Consider the following 16,728-nt stretch of genomic DNA (forward strand, 5'->3'; position numbering starts at 1 on the left):
TGTGCCAAGTAAACCTTGGTTAGCAAAGCTTACATCAAGTGAAGTTTAAACCATAATTTTTGAAATACTAAAATATTTCCTATATTGAAAAATACTCAGAAATCTGGTGGGGGTGTCAATCAGTAGAAAGAGACATGAATAAAAATCATTAAGAATAGGACTGCCTCAACAGAGCTCTTTCTATTGCTTTTTTCCCATAGAGGAACACTGCTAACCCTTTCTTTGCTTTCTACTCTCTCCAGGATTTTTTTTAACCATTAATTTTTATGGGCACTGGGAAGGTACAAAGCTAACCTGTATTTTCAGTCATAGGTGCCTAGTCAAAATTTGGCAGTTGTAGGAAAGCAATAGGTGTTTGATGGAAGATAAGAGAATATGGGATCAATCATAACTTTAATAAGCTAACTCGTGTTGCTGCTGTTGTGTGCATAGACCTGTGCTAATTACATTCTTCCTTGCAAACTGGGCATTTTTCTTGAAGACTAACACTTATTTCTTCCTTGCACTTGGATATAAGAAGGAAAAGACCTCAGGAACTCTAGTTTGCTCTGGAATATGCCTTGGGCTACTTACTTCCATGTTGGCTTGGTGTTTTGTTCCAAGAAGACTAACTAATGGAACATTTATGCTTCTTGGTATGACTGTCATTCACAGCAACAGTATTTCTGTATTTTGGGCTATGCATTACTTTTTTGGGGAGACTCTGCTCACTTTTCACACACACACACACACGCACGCACACACACACACACACACATACACACACACACACACACACAGAAAGCATACTTCTTTTCCAAATCTGTCCTCTGCCCTATCATCTACCAGCTTTAATGCTTTGAGAATTTTAAATGTCTTTTTACTGCTATAACAATCAAGTGACCCATCTCTGGATTTGTCTTCTAAATGAAACTCTAAGACTTTTTTTTACTCTGTCCCACGTCATAAATGACAAGCCCAAGTGTGGTAGACACGCTTGATAACAAAATATTCCTTTTGTGGCGTCAATTCTCCTAGCATGTTTAGATTCTTTTGACTTCTAATGTAATCATGTTACCAAAAGTATAAAAAATTCCTCTTTGGAACATCTCCTGTGTGTGTGTGTGTGTGTGTGAGATTGCATCTGCAGCTGACGTGCAGATTTTGTTTTGTCCTTTTCACAGACTGGGAGTGTCTCCAGAGGCTCAATCCAAAGCCGAGCTACCTCCTCCTCTTTATGATTCTTTTTTCTTTTCTGCCACCACTTCTGGTTCTAGCCTTGATTCTCTACCTTCTAAAGTGGGGCAAGAGTCAGACACAGAATCCTCAAAAAACCCTTCTGTCCTTTCCTCTTTCTCACCTCTCACCATAGATCCTGTTTCTACCTCTACTCCAATTGAAAACTGGCCTTTTTCTCAGGAGAGCCCGGCCAGTTCTGAAGGACCTTTCCTTCTTGCAGTGAAATCTCAGAAAGAGGGTTCAATTCGAGTTTCAAATACTTCCTCTGGTTCCCCAGGATCACTTGATAAACATTCTCTGTTGCATGAAGGAAATAGAGTCTCTGTTGAAGAGACTGGGGAGATAGATGCAGGAAAGAGTAAAGGGAGCAGGGAATCCTCAAGACCCTCCCTTGAGGTACTAGAAGATACGAATGATAAGCACCTCCCAAAAGAACAAAAAGAAAAGGTCCCAACATTTCCCCAGGTCAGCCGACCAGAATATCTCCCTCCATCTAAAGACCCCCAACAAAATAGTACTCTCATTCAAGACATAAGTGGGAGTGGAAAGCCTTGGATGAAAGGGAGTAAAGAATTTGCATCTTCTTGTGAGTCATCTCTGGAAGACCAAGTCAGTGATCATGGAGTGGTTTCTGCTAATGAAGGAGCTGAATTGCCTCGTAAAATGGAAGATTTGGCCACACCATTTGACTCTGTAGTTGGAAAAAGCAACTTAAGTGGTCTGTATGATAGAGAGGGCAGCAAGAAGATCAAGAAGCGTGTGTCCTTTTCTGAGGAGCTTTTTCTAGAAGAGGAGGTAGAAAAGGAGAAAAACAGACTTATAGTGCTGAAATCTAAAGGTGTAGTGAATGATACATTATTCGACAGCGAACCAGAGGAAATTGAGAAGAAAAAGATGACAACTGAACCAAACAGTCTTTCTTCACCGCTCAAATCAGGATCGAGGGCTATTTTTGGACTCAGTCATGATGAGCCAGCTTCCCTGACTGACATCTCTCTCTCCTTTGATCCACCTGTCCGTAGTGTATTGATGCTTGAGTCTCATGGGAAGCGTTTTTTAGAAGATCTGACGAGGGAGTCCAGTTCAGAAAAGGCCACTCCATCGTTCAGGATTGAGCGATATGAAAATTATAGTGAGAATTATCAGAGCAAAGCCAGTGATCTCGAAGGCCTGTTGTCCGACCCCTTGAGAAGTCTTGGTTCGGTTTCAGATCTCAGATCTCCAGTTATGGGGGATCTGAACCTGACACTTCCTTCTATTCCAGAAGTAACATCAGATGATGAGAGAGTAGAACAGTTGGAAGATGTCCGAACGACTCCAACCTCAAAGAACCATCTGGAAAAGGAAACACCGTTTTTCTGCTCTTCAGCCACTTCTTCTGAGGAGGAAAACCTGAGCCCTGATGCAGGGGTATCCACATTGTTTCATGAGGAACAGAATGCCCTCCGAATGGAAAAACCTGAAGATTTTGTTAACTCTTCCATATTGTCTTCAAAGCAGACCACAGCACTGGGTGTTTGCAAACTACACGGTGGGGAAGGCTTAGGTTTAGATAAAGATATCCTAATCCCTGAGAGTTTGGAGAAGCAGGAATGGAGGGAGGAGGACAACCATACTGAGGAAAGTAGGAGTCAAAGGTCATCTTCCCAGGGCTGTCCTGTTTCGGGTCACTCCCTTTCTGAGAACTTTAATGCAACACACTCTTTCCCTGGCTCTCTACACTCTGACACTTATCACACAAATAGAGCAGAATCTCCCCAAAAAACATCAGCAGAAAGCTCGGCTGCTAAAGTTGAAAATTCTGACAAGACGAAGCAGCTTCTCCGGGCGTGGGTTTCGCCCTCAGAGCCACATCCATTCCCAGCTCAGCCAACTGGTGGAACTACTGTGTCTGCCAAGCACAGGTGAGAGACTGGGAAGATCTTCTATAGAAGTGTGGGATATTTGCTTTTTTTTTCAGTGTCACACCAAAGGCTTTTGGTCCTGAGAGGCCCCCAAACTCTAGCTTTTTAAAAGACCAGCCCATCTTTTGGAGATACCTAGAAATTTACCTACTAAATGGCAGATATGTAAGCCAGTACGAGGTCTTTTTTTTTTTTTTTTTTGGCCTTAGTTATAATAGTTGTAGGGACCAGTTTGTAAAGCTAGGTCTGACCCCTAAAAGAATGGTCTGCAAGAATATGCTGTGAGCAGATTCTGAACTATACCCATGAACAGCTTCAGATATTTACAGGAATCCTATTTTTAAAAAAATAAACATTTTAAATTTCCTTTTTCCCTATTTTTCTGGCCCTCGTTCCAGTGTTTGGCTTTTGTTTTTAAGTATGGGCCAAATGAGACACTGGTTTGGCTGTGATTGTCCTTGCCTAACTGTTGGGCTGTAGATGCAGAGGGTTGCATGGTGTGCAGATGATTCCATAACCTTTAACCGTTTGTAGAAATGGCTCTGTTGAGAGAGGAGAGTCTGTCTTTAACTGATTCCCAGGGCACATTATTAGAGAAATGGTCAGTGTGTTTGGAAAGGTCAAAACACTTGGCTTGGGTAGCACTTAACTGTGCTTCTAAATGATTAGTTTTGATTTGTTTTGCTTCTTTTGGGGGACTGGAGATAAGAAGGGATCATTGTTTATGACTTCTCTTACATGACCTAGGGCCTTACCGGGTGATGTTTCCCTTGTCTGAATAGTCTAAATAAATAAATCCACTTTCCTACCCCTTCCCTCCTTCTTTTTCAGAACTCATCCTGTGAAACCAATGAACACAACAGCAACAAAGACCCCTCCCACCAGTTTGGGTACTGCTACCATCATCAGTGAGAACTTGCTTAATGAGACCATTATGAAGGTGTGTTTCCCCTGAGAGTTCCATATTAGAATGTCAGCTGCTCAGCTTTCAGGAGTTTCTCATTTTTAGTATAGATGTACTACTGTAGGTCAGTCTTTGTGAACCTTGGCCTGTTTTCTGCTTTCTAAATCTCCTTTCTCCTGTGGAATGATAAGCTCTTTGAGAGCCTGGATCTTTTATTTTTGTTTTGGTAGCTCCACTGCCTGGCAGAATGCTTGTGTTCATTGTGTTCATAGTTTTTATAAATTGACATGTTGTGCCCCTTAACCCCTCCAAAGTAATGATGTTGGTGTCCACTTCTTGCACTTTAATAATGTAGGAAAACAAAACAAAAAAATTATCTTGATGTTTGAAAACAGTTGGTCACTTATGCATCTGCATTTGATAGTTCCTCCTTTAGGTCCTGTCCACTTCTGCAGAAGAGTATCTTGTCTTGTAACAGAAAAGAAGCATGCTCACTGGTTGGCTGTCACATGAATGAGAAAGAGACTAGTTGTTCACGAAGGATCAGGATTCCCTAAAATAAGCAAAAATAACAGCACATGTTTACCTAGTATTTTGTAGCTTAAAAAAATGTTTTCCTTACCAAAAAACCACTGAGATTATAAACATTTCCCATTTTTTTGTTTGGAAGGTTTAAACTAAGAGCAGTTAAGGGCTTTGCCCAGAGGCAGGCAGCTCGTAATTTGAACCTAGGTCTTCCTTCCACTATGGCAGATGTTCTCATGATCTGTAAGGGAGGAAAGGTGGTGGGAGTAATTGGTAAATGTACCCCAGAAATGGTTGTAGATGGGTTGGGATTGCTAACTGACATCAGTGCCAACACCAGAAACATTGTGGCTAGAAGCTATTTTAAAAGTTTTCTGGGAGCTCATTCATTCCTTCAGCAAACAGTGAAGCTTATGCTATGCAAAGCACTAGAGGGATAATCAAATTTGAGATGAGACAAAGTTCTTGACCTCATATATAACTTCCTTACTGTGGGCATAATGAGTCATTTGCAAGGAGGCTAAATTATCAATATGTGTAATTAGAAATGAGTTAGCACCTTCTTGCCCCTTGCCCTGTCTTCCTTTTCCTTCCAGTCTTGACATAGCCAGTAATCATTGTTCCCCAGATCATTATCCTCAGTTAACATTTACTCTGCATTGATGTGTGTGCTAAGTTAGGCTTAACAAGAACTAGAAATCAGCCATCACATGTCTGTCCGCTGACCTTTGTGGTGGAAAGAGCCCTGGATTTGGAGTCAGAAGACTTGGGTTTAAATACCAGCTCTTTGGTTTGGTAATGATGTGATTTGGGACAAATTACTTCCCTTCTCTGGGTCAGTTTCCTCACAGTATGGTGAAAGGGGCAGTGGTTTGGGGGTCAAAGATCCTGGGCTCAAATCCTAGCTATGCCACTTACTGTATCTGTCACCTTGGGCAAGCCTTCTGGACCTTAGTGTCCTTATCTGTAAAAGAAGGGGCTTGATGACCCTTAAGGCACCTTTTAACCCTGGGGTCTGGATGTGTAAAATAAGGGGTTGGATTAGCTCTCTTAGGGTTCCTTCCAGCTCTAAATCCTGTGACTTCCTATATCCCTGCAGCCCCTCATCCCCCCCCCAAAAAGCCAATCCAAAACCGACAACAACTCTATATGACTGAAAAACTCTGCTTTTCCTCTAGGAGACATGTAGTTGGGAGGAGAAATAAAATAAGCTTTTTTTAAAAATTACTTTCTTGGCTTAAATTATGACTGAGCAAGTGCCTGTTTGAAAGTCTGTGCTAGACATTCAACAGAACAGAGGCACTTCTTACTCCCTAAGATGGGATGGCAGCAGCTGATAAACTGGATAAGAGACCGCGTGGACAGCATGAAGGAAGGATTCAGTAATAAAAACTAGGAGAATTCTACAGCTTCCATTCCCCCTATTGGCTTTTTACTTTGGAATGGAATGCACTTGGATTCCAGAGTGGAGCACCTGGCTCTCCATCAGTTGGAGACATTGTTTTAGCCTCCTTTCAATATGTACTTAATCAGAGTAATGTGCTTTGAGGGGTAGAATACTATTAATAATTATAGGCCCTTCTCTCTCCTCCCCCCAGTCTTTCCCCCAGAACAAAAAGTAGTAAATAGTACTTGTCCTATTTCTTAATATCACCGGTGGGGTGGGGGAGGGCCCCCGATGCTGCTATTGACTTCTTTCTAACCTTTGTCTTAAAAATACTTACTGTATTATACTATACTGTTCATATTCCAAATTAATATAGTAGTAATGCTTCCTAGAGCCATCCAGTAACTGGGCCGCATTTATAATAAGTGCTTTGTACTTCAGTTCCAAGACGATATTTATGTTAATGCCTTTCTTTGGAATGTTGCCATAGCAAGGGGGAGGTTAAGCAAAGGAATTGCATAGCTGGAGTTATTAAGACCTTCTCAACTAAACAAGAAACAGCAGGGTCAGTACAGGGCTTCTTTTCTCTCTGCTAATGTGTTAATGCCTCAGCTCTTTATGATTGAGTATTGGGAACCCTAACCAGACCAGAAATGCACTTGATACACAAGTGACTTCAAACTTCAATTTGAAAATAATAAAATTAAATGAATTCCAAAGCTCTTGAGCATTGGACCCTGCAGGGTTTGTGTGATCTACTGTTCTCTCCCTGTACCTTGGTTGCTTGCAGAAAAGGGTCTGTTTGAGGAAGCTGGTTTTGGGCTGTACATGCCAATAAGGCCTATGTCATTAGGCATGGCCAGTGTGTTAATTTGTTTTACATCCCTGCAATTCTTTGTTGCAAGAGAGGGTTCTACTGGGGATGAGGCCCCAGGACTTCATTGGGAAAAAGAAGATAGATATGTAATAGGAGTTTCTGACTTCAGCAAGACAGTGTGTAAGTGACTTATTACCCCAAACTGTCATTGAACTTTCTTTGAATTCTGTTTTAAGCAGTAAAATGAGAGAAGTGATTTTGTTCCAGTTCTGAGGGTGGAAGTTCTAAGAAATAATTTTAAGCACTTAAGGAATTAAGAAAAAATATTGGTACATTCTGTTTTGCCACATCAATCACTTCCCAGTATCTCTTAATTGATTATAATTGCTTCATTCTCTTTGGGGTGACATGGAAAACCCCTGATGCCTCCCTGGCCCTCAACTGCCCATGACTTCACTTCCTATTTTACTGAGAAGCTCGAGGATGTACATCTGACTGGAACTTCCTACTTTCATCACACCCACCTCTGCTCATCCTGTCTTCTGGAGGAGGCAGGGGGTATAATGGCTAGAGTGCTGAAGCTAGAGTTAGGAAAATGTGGATTCAGATCTTACCTCCAGCTCTTGCTAGCTGTGTGCCTGTGAGCCCTTATCTATGAATTGAGTATAGTAATACCTGTTATATTTGCCTCACAAGATCGTAGTGAAGATCAAAATGAGGTAAGGTGTGTGTAAAGAAAGCACTTCACAAATGTTAATAGACTGTTTAAATGTCAGTTCTTGTTATTTTTTCCCCCAGTCTAATAAGAGCTGTCTTTTCTTCATTCAAGAATAACCCCTTACTATAGTCTTACCACCAGGATTTGCAAATCTGGCCTTATTTCCATTTCTTTATGTAAAGCTTGCCTGACTGCTAAATCCAATCACCTTTTTTCTGATCTCATCTTTCTTGGGGCTGCAGCCAACCCTTTGACCAACCCTTCTTCCCTGCTTTCTATGCTATCCTGGTTTTCCTTCTATGTCTCTGTTTCTTCTCTCTCCTTGTAGGGTTCCTCTTCTACTCCCCACTCCTTAAATATGGGCACTGTATTGTTCAGGATTCTGCCTTTGGTCATCTTTTATATATGAATCATCTAGGTGGTACAGTGAGTGTATAGAGCACTGCACCTGGACTCAGAAAGACCTGAGTTTGAATTCTGCCTCAGACACTTATTATTTGTGTAAGCGTGTATCTTATTATCTGAGAAAGTCACTTAACATTTGCCTCAGTTTCCCTATCTGTAAAATGAGCTGGAGAAGGCAAACCACGCCAAGAAAATCCCAGATGGGTTCACAAAGAGTTAGACATGACTGAAATGACTTGAGCGCAACAGTCTCCTCCCTCAGACTGTAAACCCCTTTTTATGACAGTCCCCACCCCCACCCTGTTGTATTTGTCTTTGTATCCCAAATAACTCATACCACCATGCCTTTCTGGTGCTTAGTTGGGCCTCAGAATCCATCGAATGAGTGATTCAGAGCCAAAGGTGTCCTCTTCTTAGAGAAAGAAAAAAAAGGCTTCTGTAAGTGGAAGCTCATCACTTATTTGCATGGAGACTAAATACAGCCCCTTTCTTTGTCTCAAAGACAGTGTTAAATGGTGTAAATAGAATGAGCTTCAAAAACTGTACTGGTCTCTGTCATTGGTAACCTTGACTTTGTGAATCCTTTTTGCTGCACTGCAGGACAGCACAGTGTAGTAGAAAGAGCGTTCCCTGGCATCAGCATCAAAGGGTCCTGGGTTCAGGTCCCTCTTTTGCTACAGATCAGACATTTGATTGTGGGCAAGTTGTTAAATTTCCCTGGGACTTAGCTTCCCTATCTGTAAAATGAAGGGGTTACCCAGAGTCACATCTAAGGTGCTTCTTGCTCTCAGTGATTTTTGGATGCCCACTCTTAAGTAAAAGCTCCTGCTGTATATGTATTAAAATGGTTGTTTCCTGCTTTTCACTCATCCCTTCATTCAGCACTAATGAAGGAGGTGTTGGGGACGCATACTTCAGCTAGCACAGGTGTTCTGAGATTGCTCTAGAAATGTCCTTCTAGTCCCCCTACTAAGGAATTGGAGCTTTGGATATCAGTACTGGTCCTCAGTGCTTCTCTGTGAGTCTAGGGGCCTTGTGGAGAATACAGCTCAGCCTCAAGCTCTCTAAATCATCAGTGCCAGTGAAACACAGGATCTCTTTATAGGTCCTCTGTCCTTTGATCATGAGAGAGAACATGAAGGCCTGGTACAGAGAGAGCTACAATGGCCTGAGGGTGCTTGATAAATGTTTGATGGAGGTCATTTTGATCTAGAGATGCTTGGCTTTGATTCCCTATATACTTGAAATAAGTATTCCCAAATGACTTAAATTGGGGTCTCTGCCTGGGGTATAGAGCTTGTAATGCCACTCCTTTAATGTTTTACTGGTGCTTGTAATCAACTCCCAATAACTGATTTGGAAAGGGAGCTATTACTTGCTGTCCTGGAAGTCTTTTTCTCTCTTCTTTTTTTTCTTCTGAACCTGTATCTCAGCTTCCTGTCTCTTCATGTAAGACCTAGGTTAGAGGATCATAGGGTTTTCAGACTAGAAGGGAAGGACTTTCTGGCCCAGTTGCCTCATTTTACAGATGAGGAAGCTGAGGCCTCGGGATTGAAGTGCCTTGCTCAGAATCACCAAGGTGGTAGTAGCAGAGCTTAGGTTCAAACCCAGAACCTCGAACTCTGACAGTGTTCTTTCTGTTGTACCAGACTGCTGTTTTTTCCAGTTGTATATTAATAATTTTGAAAAGTTTCACATTTGTCAGCATGAGCTGTCAGTTTTCACAGATCAGCCCTACAGTGGGGCTGTCATTGTCATGGAATATGTGATTCAATTGGCAGGTCTTCCAAGGGGTCCTAGGTTACTAATTATTTATTTTCCTTGTGTTGCTTTAAAAACTTTACATTCCTATGGAGGAAGGTGAGAGGGAATGAGTGAATCTTATTCTCATCAGATTTGGCTTAAGGAAGGGAATACCATACACACTCATTTGGGTATATAAATTTATCTTACCCTACAGGAAAATAGCGGGGACGGGGATAAGAGAGCAGAGGGGTGATAAAAGGGAGGTCAAATTGGGGGAGGGGGTAATCAGAAGCAAACACTTCTGAGGAGGGACAGGGTCAAAAGTGAGAATAGAATAGACAGGAGGCGGGATAGGGTGAAGGGAAAGGTAGTTAGTTTTTTACAACATGACTACTATGGAAGTGTTTTGCATGACTACGCAAGTATAACCTGTATGTAGTTGCTTGCCTTCTCAATAAGGGTGGGTGGGGAGGGAGGGAGGGAGAAAATTTGGAACCCAAAGTTTTAAAAACAAATGTTAAAAATTGTTTTTACATGCAACTGGGAAATAAGATATACAGGCAGTGGGGTTTAGAAATCTATCCTGCCCTATAGGAAAATAGAAGGGGAAGTAGGTAAGAGAAGAGGGGGGAGATTGAAGGGAGGGCAAATTAGGAGAAGGGGTATTCAGAATGCACGCCATCTTGGGGTGGGGGGAGGGATGAGATGGGGAGAAAATTTGGAATTCGAAATCTTGTGGAAGTGAATGTTGAAAACTAAAAATTAATTAATTAATTAAAAAAACCCAACTTTACATTCCTCCTCCAACCTCTTTCATGGAACCCCTTCTTCCCACTCAACCATCTGATGGCCTTATAGTTGCCTCATGCTTCACCGAAAAAAATCGAGATCATTTGCTGAGAAACTCCATCTTCTCCTCATCTTATATCACTCAGATGTCTTCCTCTCAATCTCTCCTCTTTTACCTCTCTCAGAAAGGGCAGCCTTTCTCCTTGTCCAGGCAAAGCTCTCCACTTATATCCTTGATTCCTTTTCATGTCGTCTTCTCCAGCAAATTTTCCCCTCTGTCATCCCCACTCTCTCACTAATAGTTGACCTCTCTGTATTTGCCAGCTACTTCCCTCATGCCTACAGATATTTGCATATCTCCCCCACCCTTTAAAAAGAAAAACAGCAACCCTTCATTTGATCTCAGCATCCCTGTTAGCTATCATCCTATATGTCTTCTCTCCTGAAAGACTAAACTCTTTGAGAAAGCAGTCTGCACTAGGTGATTTCACTTCCTCTTGTACTTCTGAACCCTCAGCAGTATGGCTTCTCGCCTCTTCATTAGACCAAAACTCCTCTCTCCAAAGTTACCAATGATCTCTTCTTCAACAAATCTAATGGCCTCTTCTCAATCCTCATCCTTCTTTACCTCTCTGCAGTCTTTGATAATGTCTATCAGCCTCTTCTCCTTGATATTCTCTTCTTACCCAATAATGTGGGGTGTCCTCCAAGGTTCTGTCCTGGGCAGTCTTCTCTTCTCCCTCTACAGTATTGTTTCTCATGGTGATCTCATCAGCTCCCATGAATTTTCATCTTTCTGTGGATGATTTTCAAATCTATTTATCCATCTCCAGTCTCTTTCCTTACCTCCATTCTCACGTCATCAATTTCCTGTTGAATATCTCAGATTGTCTCATGGACACCTCAAACTCAACACATCTAAAACAGAATTCATTATCTTTCTTCCTCAGTGCTGTCTTTCCCAGCTCCCCTCTTAGCATCAGTCACTCAAGCCCTAGATGTCATCTCAACTCTTTGCTTGTAACCCCAGATACCCTATCTGTTACCAGCTTTGTTGTTTCTACCTTCACAATATCTGTTGTATACATCCACTTCTCTCCACTGTTGCCATGCTGGTGCTGTCCCTCAACACCTCATGTCTAGGCTACTGTAATAGCCTTCTGATATGTTCCCTTGCCTCAAGTTTCTCCCCATTCCAGTCCATTCTCCACTCAGTTGCCCAGGGGATCTTCCTAAAGCTCGAGTGTGACCATTTCAACCTCCTACTTTATCAACAATTACAACCTCTGGGATCAAATTATAAAATTCTTGGTCTGATTTCATAACCTGGCCCCTTCCTGACTGTCTAGTCTTCTTCCACTTTATTCCCTTTACCACCTCTGAGATGCAGTGATGCTGGCCTCCTTGTTGTTCCTTGCACAAGACACTCCGTCTTCAAATTCTGTGCTCTTTCACTGACTCCCTTTTCCCTGTAATGCTCCCTCTTCTTGGCCTCTGCCTCTTGGTATCTTTCAGGATTCAGCACAAATCTTACCTTCTGCTAAAGTCCTTTATCAATTGCTTTTCCTCTGAGATTAACTCCCATTTATACTGTATGTCTTGTATATACACAGTTATTTACGTGTTTTTCCCCCCATTGGAGTGTGAGCTTCATGAGACCAGGGACCTTGTTTTTTTGCCCTTCTTTGTAACTCCAGAACTTAGTTCAGTGCTTGGAACATGGTAAGCACTTCATAAATGCTTATTGACTGATAACTTAAATTTTCCAGTTTGACTTTTTTTTTCTTTTCAATTCTAAAGAAATACAAGCCATCTGATCCAGAATTCGCTTATACTCAGTTAACCCACGACGAGCTGATCCAGCTGGTCTTGAAACAGAAGGAAACAATAAGCAAGAAGGAGTTTCAGGTTCGTGAACTGGAGGACTACATTGACAACTTGCTTGTCAAAGTCATGGAAGAGACCCCCAACATCCTCCGCTGTCCAGCGCAATTAAAGGATAAAGCAGGGAAGATGTGAGTCATGGCAATAAAGGAATGAAACGATTTTTTGTAAGTTTGTTTACACCTCCTTTTGAGGTCGTGGACTTTCAGTATGTATGACAACCGGCAAGTAGGATCTGAATCTGAATCACCAAATAACTCCCTTGTAAGTACTCTGGCAAGAGAGTCTTTTCCACTGACTGAAGGCAGGTTAATTATGACAGTGAATCTCTTAATGTACATTCCCAGAATTTTATTCAAGACTCTCTCCCTTTAAGTGCATCATAAATATTTTATTCATACTAGGGGCATAGTAACAAGATCTAATCTATGAGCCAGAGATTCAGAAGGCAGGGAAACCATTCGTGCATTTTTAGCTCTAGGGTTTTCTAACTTTGATGTTTGGATTTTTTTCCTTCCTTTCACCCCAGTGTCTATCTGTGAGTCTTTATAGCACAAAGTGGACTCATTTTCTTGAGTTTTATTAGCTTAGGTATAGTTCTCCTGGCCTTAGATGTTAAATTTTGATACTTTAACATTTTTGATATTGCTTCTTGGGTTTGCCTCTGGTTATTCGTTTAACCTTGGCCAGGGTCATTTAGAGACTACTTTTTTAAAGTGCTCGGGGGTATGCTAAATGAGCTGTTTTTTCTGAACACAAACTGCTGGTCTCACATACCGAGCTTTGACTAGGCCCATGTGATCTTTTCCCTGCAGGCCATGGAATTAGGAGATAAAATGGGGGAAGCCGGTAACACAGCTGTCCTGTACTCCCTCGCATGTGGTCAGGGAGACTCAGGAAGAGTAACTGGGATCTTGATACCAGGCTTCTCCTAGGCAGGAAGATTATAGAATTATAGAGAGGAAATTGAGACAGATGAAACCCTGAGGAGACACTGACAGGTTAATGCTAACCCTAAAGTCACGTAACTATTAAGAACCAGAATTAAAGTCTAGGTCTTAACTCAAAATCTAATATTCTTGCCCTAATGCCACATTGCATACTGAGAGTATGTTGATGATCTGTCTATCTTCTGTAAGGATGTGCTTCCTTAATTCCCACAGTGGCTGCACCCAATTCTCCAATTTCCTCAGTAGTCTTATCTTAAGAAAACAGGGTTTATGGTGGAGCATGCCATTTGGATCCTAGAGGATGGGAAACATAGACCAGTCTCAGGGCCTCCACAGTAAGAGTGTTCCTTGGTCCCACTTGTAATGAAATCTGGCTCATTTCTAAGTGGTTGAGGAAGTTACAGCCTTAATATATTTAGTAATAATTTTACAAAGCCAGGAGCAATCAGAAATGACCCAGATGGTTGATACATCAAAATCTGCCCATATGCTTCAGTTTGCTGCTGCTCCTTTCTTTTGATTCCATGCCAAGGGGATAAAGAGGGGGAAAGTACAACAGGCATTCCTGGTAAGAATTGGAAAAAGCAAGACAAGCATTCATTTCTGCATTCATAGTTGTTATGTTATTTTAAAAACGGAATATTTTTTATAATCCAAGCACAAAACTAGGTCGTTTATGCCCTTGTGAATATTGATGCCATTGGGACATTTCTTGTATTGCACATCTCAGCTCTGATGTCTTCCTATGGCAAGTTTTTTGTGGGCCCTTAGTGTGTCAAGGTAGAGACCGAGAGACTATAGTAAAGGTTGTTCAGTTGGGAATAAGTTGAGTGTAAAGCTGCTTCTGTTTCAAAGTTCAGAGTCCATACTGCTTGGATTGGTGAACAAGAAGGAAATCTCTCCTCTTTTTTTTAAGGATTGCTTTTGCTGCAGTATTTGTTATATCAGAGCACTTTAATTTGAAGGGTGGTACTGTAATTCCATTTAGCTAAATGGCTTTTTTTTTTTATTAAGTGTGAGTGGGTTTGCCTAAAACTGTTATATTTAATGTTCTACAACACCGGAGACCACTGGAAGCTTCTTTTCAGATAACTTGTATTTTGTAGTGATGCAAAATATATTTATATACACACACATAAGAATCTATCGTCTTTTGAATTATGAAAATGTATATGTATATATTTGTTCTTTATTTTGTTTCTTACTTTATATAAAACTTATTTTTTACTGTGATGACCCAAGTGTGCTAGAAAACCTGAGGCAAGTTTGTTTTGCAGGATTTCTTTTTTTTTTTAAGAAGCAACTGGTATGGAGACGTTCAGTACTCCTCATGATAGATGATTGGTTTGATAATCTTTCTTGCTAGGACCTCAGGTATGTAATGGCACAATTAGTATTTGAGTGAGACAACTTCAGAGGAGGGAAATGGACCCAACTGCTACTTGGGGATTGAGAAGGAGAATGAAGGCGTGTTTGGTTCAAGTGCCTCTAACTCCCCAGCACTGCTGGGAAAAAACTCATTCTGTAGCTTTACCTCACTAAGCAGTAGTTTGGAGATTGCCCGAGGATCTCTTCTATTTAATTTACACGTTGGAAAAGCCTTAACTTTTTTTGAGCCATTAGCAGAGTTTGGCAAATTTATAAAAACTGACTGTATCCAGTTTCTGGGCAAGCCTCAGGGGCTTTTAAATAAACCAGTAGAAGAATGGGGACTTGCCTCCAAGCTGTGTTTTAAATGGCAGCCTAATTGGTATCTAGACAGAGATGTGTTCTACATATCTCAGTGGCAGGAGCTCTGCTGTATTTGACAGTGCCCTGACCACCTCTTGAAAGGAACCAGTGCCTTTTAAGCATCAAATTCATTTCGAGAGTCAGACCCCTACAGTGTCAAACCTCTGCCCAGAGAATTTCTTATGCCATGTGGTACCTTAGATATCTTAAACTGGGCTTCCCCCTTCTGTTTACCATTTTATTTGGGTGCTCTTTCAGGACACAGTAGAAGGGAGGAAAAGAAAAAAAATCTTCCCAGGCTGATGGTGAGAAAGAGAGAGAATGATAGAATATGAAAGACAAAAATGGAGGGAGGGAAGGGAGGAAGAGACAGAGACAGAAAAGAAAGTCCCAGGAGTGGGGACTATCCAAAAATTCCACAACTATGAAGGATTCTTAGCCGGTAGGAAGATGCATATTGAAGTTATGGAGGATCTAATTCATTTTCTCAGTCACTGATTAAGTCGATGCTGCCTCCAGGGCTGAAGGATTCCTGGCACTAAGCTGAGAAGCTAATCTAGGTCATGGGGGATTTATTACCAAATCTCACTTTGGGTATGGTTTCTCAGTCTGCTGTAGAGGTTGTTTGTGAAATGAAAACAAAATGTTGAAGGATCACCTGGTGTCTTTGGATTATATTATGTTTGTGTTTGATATTTCCTGCATTGTTACTTTGGGACCTTTGGATTTCTTTGACTTTGTTTTAAGAAGTGAAATCTCTGAGAACACTAAATAAAATGATCCTGTTCTAAGTCCTGTGTCAGTGGCTTACTGGTACACCTGTGCTAGAGACTCCTTTTCTTCACTCAGAAAACGACTTCCACTTGTAGGGAAGGAAACCTACCCATCCCTTGGTTCTTCTTGGTCCTTCCTACTCATACTCTCTTAATCTGGGCCTTGTTGAGCTTAGAATTCACAGGAGGAACAACTTTTTTTCCTCCTCTCTGTCAATAAGCACTGCCATAGTTACTAAAGGCACAGATCTTATTCGATGTGATATGATGGGTAGGAGTCAGAACTGGGAGGGACCAGAGAGATCTATTCTGTACCTTTTTTTGGATTGAGGAATTTGGGTTCCACGTCACACAGGTAGTATGCAGAAATACAAGGATTTGAATGTGGGCTCTCAGATATCTAATCCAGCCCTCTTCAGTGGAAAGAACACAGGAATTCTGCTTCTGACCTTTACTAGTTGTATGACCATAGGCAAACCATTGTACCTCTCTGAGGCTTCAGTTTCCTCATCTGTAAAAGAGGGATAATATCTATGGTAGTTAACTCACTTGGTTGGAGGGTCAACTGAAATATTGTAGGTATGAAGTACTTTAGCAATCTTAAATTACAGTGTAAATGTCAGCTACCTGTTATTAATGAGGATTACCTCAGATCCTCCACCCTGCCTGTGCCTTTGTTATCTGTATTAGTATGTAGTCCTTCTTGACCTCCTTCCCTATCCAAAGGGAGTGTTTCATTTACATTTGTAGCCCTAAGCTAATTCCATTTGGTCTTAAAACCATTCTTGTTTTTAGGAGTATGGGGACAGTTGATTTTGTTTTTACCAGCCAGGATGAAGGTTGTGTTAGGGGCTGTTTGAGTAGCAGTCCTGGGCTTAGCAATTGAGAACTCCAACAAATCTCACAAAAAGGGATCATGGTCTGTCATTGGGGGTGAGCAGACCGGGGAAGGGACTGCTGCTACCAACTGTTGATCT

The 16,728-nt window shown here is 41.4% G+C and overlaps 1 protein-coding gene across 2 annotated transcripts in view; it reads left to right on the forward strand.

Moving 5' to 3' along the window:
* Window positions 1–15,769, forward strand: part of RAB11FIP1 (RAB11 family interacting protein 1) — a 39,889-nt gene extending 24,120 nt beyond the window's left edge. The window contains exons 4-6 of one of the 2 annotated variants that reach the window (XM_027865157.1): window positions 1,164–3,122; window positions 3,954–4,062; window positions 12,214–15,769. In XM_027865157.1, the coding sequence (XP_027720958.1) occupies window positions 1,164–3,122; window positions 3,954–4,062; window positions 12,214–12,432 (2,287 nt within the window). In that variant the 3' untranslated portion in view covers window positions 12,433–15,769. The remainder of the gene's footprint in view (window positions 1–1,163; window positions 3,123–3,953; window positions 4,063–12,213) is intronic. The other variant, XM_027865158.1, reaches the window with a different exon arrangement.
* Window positions 15,770–16,728: the final 959 nt, after the last annotated feature.

This window comes from Vombatus ursinus, unplaced genomic scaffold (assembly GCF_900497805.2).
Source record: "Vombatus ursinus unplaced genomic scaffold, bare-nosed wombat genome assembly UNPS02014778.1, whole genome shotgun sequence".
NCBI lineage: Eukaryota > Metazoa > Chordata > Mammalia > Diprotodontia > Vombatidae > Vombatus > Vombatus ursinus.